The 10,225-nt window shown below is 29.3% G+C and overlaps 1 protein-coding gene across 1 annotated transcript; it reads right to left on the bottom strand.

The window, feature by feature from the left end:
- Window positions 1–8,074: 8,074 nt before the first annotated feature.
- LOC123261337 lies at window positions 8,075–10,074 on the bottom strand. Its single transcript, XM_044722926.1, has 2 exons — window positions 9,806–10,074; window positions 8,075–8,917 (listed from the first exon to the last, which is right to left on the bottom strand). Exons 1-2 carry the CDS (start codon window positions 9,998–10,000, stop codon window positions 8,075–8,077), a joined length of 1,038 nt encoding a protein of 345 aa, XP_044578861.1. The 5' UTR covers window positions 10,001–10,074.
- Window positions 10,075–10,225: the final 151 nt, after the last annotated feature.

The following is a 10,225-nucleotide window of genomic DNA, read 5'->3' as shown; positions in this document are numbered from 1 at the left end:
CCTGCCAATTATTTCACGCGATGAATTTCTATTAGTAAGAAACAATTGAATTATTATTACTTAATATTAATTGTTACAAGAAAGTATTATTTATTTAATATACCTCTATTGAGAATTGCCTACTGAACTTCGACGTAATTAACATTGGATACCAATGGGATAATTTTTCAGTGAATTTATTTTACATTGAGATAATTTGTTTTATTAATTATTTATAACTCGAAAAATTCCACGTGGTCATTTATTGGCTTGGAACTGTCTAGTTGACCAAAATTATTATTTTTATTGGGAATTATTTATAAAAATATTTAACGGCGTGGATTACCTCCCAGAAAAAATAAAGTCAGAATTTTATTAAGAAACATTCTTATAATTTATTCAAGATTTAAGAAATAAAATTACGAGTTGAAATTGAAACAAAATTTATGTTTCGATATTTATCCTAAAAATTTATTTAATATTGAGTATTAAACTCAGATAATTTGAAATTAAATTCAAGCATCGGTTTTTAGTGTAGATTTTTTGAGATTTAAATGATTAGTCAGAAAATATTAAGATCAGACAGAGCTAATGACTCTGAAAATTTTGAAAGTAAAAATTAATGTTGTAATTTTGAGTTTAATTTTATAAGTCAAAATTAAAGTTAAGTAGAGCCAGTGTGTGTGTGTGTGGAAGCGGGTTATGTGTGTAAAGATCGTGCGGGATATGTGTGTGTGAGTGTGTACATATCTCTCTCTACTTGTTGGGATGTTTTGCCGAGTAGAGTAGCGTTCAGACAGTCTAAGAGCGCGTGAGGGTCCGCGTGGACAGCGCGACTTAGTTAGAAGTAACTGCGGTATAGACGTCTCCATAAGAGGGTACCGTCAGGATTAAGAATTTTGATAGAGCGTGAGGGTCCGGTGGAGAAAGAGTGATCTCTGTTAGAAACTGAAGTATAGACGCTCCATAAGAGGGTACCGTCAGGGTTAAGAATTTTGATAGAGCGTGAGGGTCCGGTGGACAGCGCGATTTAGTTAGAAACTGGTGGTATAGAGCGCTCCATAAGAGGGTACCGTCAGGACTAAGAATTTTGATAGATGCGTGAGGGGTCCGTTGGACAGCGCGATTTGTGCTAGAAACTGCAGTATAGACGCTCCATATGAGTGGTACTGTAGATTAAGAATTTTTTGTAACGATCTCTACTTGTCGATGTTTTGCCGAGTAGAGTAATTAACATACCTTAGAAGCCGTTGTATAGGACGCCAAGTTGGGGTACACAAAGCGGTAGTGTTAGAACTGCAGTATAGACGCTCCATATGAGGGTACTGTAGGATTAAGAATTTTGTTAGTTATAAGGAATTCTACACATCACCCTCGTATACGATAGCCTTCCTGTACGAGGTGCTTTGCTGGCTACCTAGGTTAAGTTTAGGCGTCGGTTTTAGCCCGGAATCCTCGGTAGTAATAAGTCGTAAGTTAAGTTGGGTCTTAAGTGAGTCAGCGTACGTGCGAGAGCGGAAAAGTTATTATTTTATTTTGTTGTTAATAAATTTTTGATACCGTTGTTAATTAAAAATTTATTCATTTCAGATCACCTTCTCCACTCTCTCTCCCTGTAGATAAGTTCAGCTCTGGTTCCGGTTCCGGAACCGCGATTAAAATCCCGGTGGCGCCCTTTTTATTAATTAATTCTTAGATTCATTAGTTAGTTTTATTATTTCTGCTAATTAATTTAAGGCGCTAGATTGAGCGGAATAAACACCCGTTACAACCTGGTGATTCTCTCTGTAAGGATGTTTTTTTGCTGTCCTTCCAGGCATTTTTTATTAGAAAAATTGTTATTTTTGTTACTACAAAAAATTTATTACGAAAGTAAAAAATATTTCTATTTGGAGCATTGAAAACTAAAAATGGAATAAATTTTTGGTTTTTTTTGCTATAAATTCGTAAACCACCGAAATGTCAGTCCCCTGGCTGTCCCAGTCCCAAAATTAAAACTTTAAGATTAAATTTTTTCGTCAATAATATATAATTTGATCCATAATGTTTATAATAGTATATTACACTATTACACGAAAAGAACAATAACTCACTGTACATCCTCGTATAGTATACTCTGTGGTATTTATAGTGAAAAAAAATTTCAAACCAGGTCAATGTCCCTTCAAAAGTATACTAAATTATTTTTGGATTGTACTCAGTGAAGTTTCCTATTTAACCGATTAATTTTTCTGGTTATATCGCGCAAGACTTCACGGGATATAATGTGAAAAATAATTTCGTGTAAATTGAATTATACTCGAATGAAATTTGGATTATGCCCACGGTGACTCCGCCATTTTTTTTTCTAGCGCCTGCGCGTAAAGTGCTATTTATCATTTGTGAGTTATAGTCAATAAGCATATTAAACATCAATTAAAATATAATCAGTGAATTATATGAGTGAGTGACTATATATTTTGATATATAAAAAATATTCTTTTGCTGTTATAAATATTAAAAATTACGAGGTAGTGTAAAAATAGTATATAAGACGTGGCATGTTTTTCCGTTTATACTTGTGTCAATAAGATCTAACCTGTTCATAGCCACGCTTGAGTTTTATATTGCTAATATTTTATTTTTTAATTTTTATCTTGCATAATACCAATTATTAAGTTAAATTGTTATTAAATTTTTTTGCATAAAATTAAGGCCATTTTAGGAGGGTACCCCCCACTTTTTTTAAAAGTAAAATGGCGCCGCTTGGTGGCCAGTCCGGGTACTAAAAAAGTCCCTAGCACGTGAAAATTTTCTAAATTAAATAAAAAATATAAATAATTATTGAATATAAAAAAAATGAATGCTAAAAATAATTAAAAAATTTGCTTTATATTTTGAAATAAAAAAAAATATATAACATTGACAAAATTATTTAAATCAACGATAAGCAGTTGTGGTGACCTTGAACTGTCAACGCCGTATTTATTTTTATGATATTATTAAAAAATAATGAAGCGATTGATAAAAAAAAGACCAACGTAGCTCGAATTCTACAAAAATTAAAAATATATAAAAAATAACTTACAATTATTATCCCAACACATATGGATGTATCTTAAAAAATAAATTTCATGTTTACATTTTGCATTTAGTAACTTTATGACAGCTGTAAGCAATATGCTCGTAATCGTTCGGCGCATGCCCGATGCATAACCGTCGTAGAGGGAAAAATTAAATTAAATAGATTGTTTTATTTTTTTATATAAATAAAAATATCTCAGAAACTACGCAAAAGTAGTCGAGACATGCAGTGAATGAAATTTAGAGAATTAAATTACAAACAAAATAAGCCAAATTTGATATCTCTACGACCAATAGTTTACGAAATATTAATTTTTTAATAAAAACGCGGTTCCGCTCACGCGCTCATAAACAAATAGCTGTAACTCCGCGAAAAATCAATTGATTTACATTTTTTTAATTATAGCTTTTTGTCTTCTATAAGCAAAAAATCAGCTAAGCTCAAAAAAATTTTTTTGAATGTATTTGGATAATTTTTAGTTTTTTGAATTTCTACATTAAAAAATAGTTAGAATTAGATAAAAATTATTTTTTTTTCATATTAAAATTTTCCCTGCAACAGAGAATCGATATGAAAAAAAAAATTTTTTTTAGTGCGAAAATTTAGTTTACAAGTTTAAAAAAATATGATCTCTACGGGGACTCGATGTCCGATCCCCGATCCGAGACAGTGCACGTGCGCCATTCCCCTCAAACCGTTGTCGGATAAAAATGGGGGAAATAATTATAATTTGAGGCAAATAATAACAATAGTAAGCGGCCGCTCAGAAACTCGGAGTTATTTCTATTTTGTAACTTTTTGTTTTTTTCTAAGTCTTAATTAACTTTAAAAAAATCGATCCCATAATATAGGTATCAATCGATTCCAAATTTCATGAATCGACCAGAAAACCTATCGACAAAAGATCGATTTTTAAAATGTTAACTAATTTTTTTTTTTTATAATAAAATAAGAAACTTTTAAAAAATCAAATCGACAATGTAGGCATCAAACGATTCAGAATTTCATAAATCGTAAAGATATCCTATCGTGTGGAGAACGTTTTTTTTTTAAATTTTTCTATTTGTTTAAAAAAATAGTTAGTTAACAATTAAAATTTTGTTTTCACAGTGTAGGTATCAAACGATTTAGAATTTCATGAATTGTAAAGATATCCTATCGTGTGGATAAATTTTTTTTTTTTTTAATTTTACTATTTGTTTAAAAAAATAGTTAGTTAATAATTAAAAATTTGTTTCCACAATGTAGGTATCAAACGTTTCAAAATTTAATGAATCGTAAAGATATCCTATGGTGTGGACAAACTTTTTTTTGAAATAATTTCTCTATTTGTTTAAAAAAATAGTTAGTTAACAATTAAAAAATCGATTCCACAATATAGGAATCAATCGATTCGAAATTTCATGAATCGTAAAAATATCTTATCGTGTGAACTTTTTTTTTTTAATATTTCTATTTGTTTGAAAAAATAGTTAGTTAACAATTAAAAAATCGATTCGGCAATATAGGTATGAATTGATTCCAAATTTCCAAATGAGTTAATCAACTTTCAGAAATTTGATTTTTTTCATGAAGAGCTCAAAATCTTCGTATATAGGTGCAATTTTAGGCACCCAGGTATTAACGAAATTAGCGGGAAGTTGCAGAGATGGCCTTTAGGGTCAACCGTTTTCCTAATTTTTTTTTTAATTTTTCCATTTGTTAAAAAAAATTGTTAGTGAATAATTAAAAACTTGTTTCTGCAATGTAGGTATCAAACGATTCAGAATTTCATGAATCGTGAAGATATCCTATCGTGTGGATAAACTTTTTTTAAGAAAATTTTCCTATTTTTCTATTTGTTTAAAAAAATAGTTAGTTAACAATTAAAAATTTTTTTCCAAAATGTAGATATTAAACGATTAAAAATTTTATCAATTGTGAAGATATCCTATCTTATGGAGAACTTTTTTTTTTTTAATTTTTTTTTTTGTTTAAAAAAATTGTTAATTAACAATTAAAAAATCTATTCAGCAATATAGGTGTTAATTGATTTCAAATTTCGTAATGAGTTAATCAACTTTTAGAAATTTGATTTTTTATCGTTAGGTTTTCTAAACGTCATACAGGGAAAAATTAAATTAAATAGATTGTTTTATTTTTTATGTAAATTTTACACCCAAGTCAATCTAAGTCCCGATATAATAATGTTAATATAAAATTTATGACTTTTCATGAAATATTCAACAAAAAAATTGTACAAATAAATTTGTACACCTCTTTATAAAAAAAAAAAAATTAGAAAAACGGTAGACCCTGAAGGCCATCCGTGCAACTTTCCGCTAATTGCATACCTAGGTACTTAAAATTGCACTAATGATTTTTTTGAGCTCTCCGACCTCAAAAATACAATTTGTGTGTTATTTTGAGCTCTCTGAATTTAAAGAGACAGCTTTTCTATGCTTTTGAGCTCTTCGAGAGATTATTATTTTTTTAGTTATTTACCAAAATTTTAGACCCTGAAGCCTTAGCTCCCTTAAATTATTTTTAACTTCCCTCTAAGAAAATTGAAAATTTTCAAAAATCGGGAAGTTATTGTTTTTACCCCGTTCTTCGAAAATCGAATTTTCATCAGATCTCGATGTTTTCAGGTCCTAGGAAGCTTCCCTGACTATTCCTGCGATGGTGTCTGTATGTGTGTGTGTGTGTGTGTATGTATGTATGTATGTATGTATGTATGTATGTATGTATGTATGTATGTATGTATGTATGTATGTAAACCTCTCATAACTTTTGAACGGCTTGGCCGATTCGATCGTGGATGGTGCCATTCGAAAGGGCTCGACTAAACTTAGATTTTGGATACAAGTTGGACCGATTCGGACCGATAGATTTTGAGAAATCTTAAAAAAACTGCGAAAAAAAATTTTTCAAATGTCGTTTTTTTTATTACCTTTCAAACGGCTTGACTGATCAATTCTAAAAACTAATCAGCCCTTAACATCGAAAATCCACGTCAATCGCCACCAAGTTGGTCAAAATCGGCTGATTCGTTCGTGAGTTATCGTTGACGGAAGAAATCGAAAAAAAGTGTTTTTTTAGAATTACACCAAAATTTCCAGTCTGATCAATTTGCGTTTGAAAATATATTATAGAATTCAAAAAACTGCGTAGAATGCCGCCAACTCCGTGAAAATCGGTCTATTTATTCAAAAATTATTGCGGTTTGAAAATTCAAAAAATATGTTTTTATTAAACTTCTATCACACTTTTGAGCTCGGAGAGCTCAAAACTACACGAAAATCATATTTTATTATAAACATCCGTTTTCCAAATTTTTCTTTTCTCCATTTAACGACAACTCTATAACGCCATAAAATGCACGGTTCTTTCAGTGTCGTTATATAGAGTGTACACTAGGGTGTGCCAAAATGTAACTCCCGTGGAGAACCTTTTGAAATTGGAATTTTGGGTTCCGCTTTTAACAGGGACTATGTTTGGGCATTTCCTAAGATATCTTGGGGGGAGACGATGTATTTGATAATTTATAGGATTTTTACCAGGAGATTTAATTGGGCATTTCCGGCCAAATTTTGGATTTTCACCGGAAACGCCCAAACTAAGCTTCTGTTAAAAAATCAAAAACATCGTCTCCCCCTAAAATATCTTAGGTAATGCCCAAACACAGCCCGTGTTAAAAGCGGAACTCAAAATTCCAATTTTAAAAGGTTCTCCACGGGAGTTACATTTTGGCACACCCTAGTGTACACTATATATATGATATAACACGCCATATCAACAGGATTGCGCCCACAGTTCTCAACCGATCGTTATGAAATTTTTTAGACTCATCCTGTGGATCAATACCAAGATCAAGTTTGAAGATGAGCAAAATCGGCCGGTTAGTTTACGAGTTGTGGGTGTTCGAAAATTAGTTTTATTTTTATAAAATTTTGAATTTCGTATACTTTATGGAAATAATTTTCCAGATGTTAAAGGTAGATAAAACTATTTAATTTAACTTAAATTTCATTTAATCATCTTCAATTTGAGCAATTATTTGTCTAGTTTTGATGATTTTTTAAATTAATGCCGTTATTTTGAAAAAGTTTTTCAATGAGCTTGTTCAGCCGAACTAAGTCCTGAGTAACTTAGTTAGCCTAAGTATAGTCAAAGCATTCCCTGCTATATATATATATATATATATATACATATATATTAGGGTGATTTTTTTTTACTTTATTTTTTTTTTCGGTCCCATCGTGAATTCTTGTTGGAAATACCCAAAAAAAAATTCCCTGAAAGTTTGAGCTCTTAATATTAATTAACGTCCTCGACCAAGGCATGTGAATATTTCCCATTGAAAATACACAAAAACTTTGATTTTTAATTTTTGAATTTCTAAAGCTCAGCGGCATTTCATGGGATCACTTTGATCGAAGATGGTTTTTTCTTAGAATTGAACGTTCTACAAAAGTGCCCATTGCCGCAAAGTCGTAACTCACACTGGCGAGGCAGTACGGGCCACTGAACCTGATTTTTTCATAAAATTGGCGTTTTTTCGCATTTATCTCGTAAATATCAAGAGCTACGGAAAAAATGTAAATGACAAACTTGTAGAGAATTCAATTTTCAACAAAAAAAGTCCTATGGACCAAATCGCTAAGATCAATATTAAGCGAGATATTAAGCCTTGAATATATTTTTTCGTGAAATTTTGGCCGATCATTGATTTAAACTTATTAATATCTTGTTTACTTTCTCTGTTTTTTATATTTTTTCTTCAATATATTTTTTAAGGCTAGAAAAACAGGATATGATAAGTATCTTACATTATAAAAGCTTATATCTTAAGAATCTTTAATAAATAATGGATTTACGAGTTTCTGCATAAAACTTATGAATTCAATTACACTTAAATAATTTATATATTATTAACAGTTTATTAAATTATAATAGTTCGAATTATATTAACAACAATAAGTATTTAATAAAAATAAAAACAACAATACCAATTAATTATTATTGAAAGCAGAAAAATGAATTGTTAGATTAATTCATTGTCAATATATTGTGATTTTTACTCGATGTGTATTGAGATCGATGGTGCTGAACAGTTTGAAAAATTCTTTGTCTTTCATCTTCGTTATAAGTCAATACTTCATTAAAACTTTCGGCTAGCGCTACTCCTCTTTCCGCAGTATCGTTTACTACTTTTAACTTTTTGAATGTATCATAACATCGTTTATACTCAAGATTTGATTCCCACAAACTTGGATCTGTATGCAAAAATTCATAGGGGAGCTCAAATTGCTCAAAAATAAACAACGAGTTTGGATTAACAAAATCGCTTATGTTTTTCTCAGATAACGACGTTATTTCTTCATAAGCGACTGATAAACGTTTATTAGGCTTTTTGACCGCTACCTGGGAATTTATTTTTTGTACGATCTTTACTTTTTCTTCTACTGACACAGTTTCATCAAAAAGAGCTAAACAAGCAAGATTTTCGTGTAAGTACCACAAATGCCGAGACAATTTATCGAGTGCTGCATTTGCAATTTCTGGATGTATTTTTCTGTAGTCAATAAGATCTTTTACTAATTTCAAATCTGAGTTTGGAGCATTTATTGCATTAGGAGCAGTAAACCATATTTTTACATAAAATATTACGATGAAAACACATATTTTCTGCAAAATTTTTTTTTCGTTTGCTCCCATTTTAAACTGGTTTCTAAACATATATATTTTCAAGCAATAGAGAGCTTTCGATAACCACCATGCGTGATGAAAAGCACCAGGTGCTTTAAATTCGGCTCTATGACTTTTGATACCACCCAAAAAGATACAGCTCAGCTCCAAAAACTTCTTGTAATCATTTCTCGGATGATGATTCTAACAAAAAATAAGAAAAATTTAATAATTGCGGCCAGAAAAGAAGATATTTTCAGAATTTTAAAGTAAAAAATATTATTTAAAAAGGCAAAATTTATAAAACTAAATCACTTAAAAATTCGAGTTATATCGAAGTATGCAAAATAACTACACTGATAAAAGGATTTATTTACTATTAATAATTTGATTTATTTGAAGATAATAATTTAATTGAATAAATATTTTTTAACATTAAATAAATATTTATTAGCAAAAAAAATACATTTAATAATATTTAATAAATATTTATTAATAGATAACAAATATTTATTAACAGTTAATAAATACTTGGTTGAGTGAATTTGTTTGGCTTGCAATGTCATATGATATGAAGGTTGCTTATAAACAAAAATCATCCTTATAAATTATTTGCATTAATTATATTTCATTATAATAACATTTATTGTAAACTACCAAATTCTATCACAGCTCATAATTATTTTTTATATTTTTACATATTAAAAACGTTAATTTATTAAGTGAATTGAATTATTATCAATGTATTCCAGTTATAGGGTTATAAAAAGTGTCAAAAGAAAATTGCTATTTTTGCTTTTTATCCTAAATAAATATTTGTTAACAGTTAACAAATATTTATTAACTATTAATAAATTAATAAATATTTATTAACAGTTAATAAATTCTACGTAATGAATACTAATTAACTGTTAATAAATATTTATCAAATCCCATGATGTTAAAAATCATTTATTAACAGTTAATAAAGCTTATTAAATATTAACAAGTCCTTCTATCAGTGTATCAGAAAGATCTAATGACTGTAAAAGAAATTAACTTTATAAATAATAATTCTTTCAATGGTAAAACTATTTATGAATTAATTAATACCTTCAGTTGATTTTCTATGAAGTCAAGAATATCGTCTTTTCTTTGATTTAAAATAAGTGCAATATCTTTATCCTCTGTGCCGATTTCATACGCAGATTTATCAATTTTTTCCCAATTATCTCTGAGTCTTTTGAAAATTGGTACATTTGGACTATTCGTCACTGGCCAAGCAACTTCTGCAACATTTCGTAACATCAATTCAGAAGTATGATGGCGACAAGCAAGATATAATAAGTCACGGCCAATTTTATCTTCTAATTATGCACATGCGCCATTAAAACAACCTAAAACAAAGAATTAGTTATTGATAAACTGTTATTTAATTATCAGTTATTCAAATTTTTGACTCAGCTTATATTTTAACTCAACATTCGTAAAAATCATTAAAAAAATTAATCAAATTCTTATTTGAAAATTTCT

The sequence above is a fragment of the Cotesia glomerata genome, linkage group LG3 (assembly GCF_020080835.1).
Source record: "Cotesia glomerata isolate CgM1 linkage group LG3, MPM_Cglom_v2.3, whole genome shotgun sequence".
NCBI lineage: Eukaryota > Metazoa > Arthropoda > Insecta > Hymenoptera > Braconidae > Cotesia > Cotesia glomerata.
The sequence above is the reverse complement of the archived record's forward strand: the minus strand, read 5'-3'. Positions and strand labels throughout refer to the sequence as shown.

Excerpts from the sequence above, each read along its gene's own strand:
- LOC123261337 (XM_044722926.1), bottom strand. The coding sequence starts at position 10,000 with ATGTTACGAAATGTTGCAGAAGTTGCTTGGCCAGTGACGAATAGTCCA. Across the intron at positions 8,918-9,805 it reads TCATAGAAAATCAACTGAAG|AATCATCATCCGAGAAATGA; the intron begins GTATTAATTAAT and ends ATTTTTTGTTAG.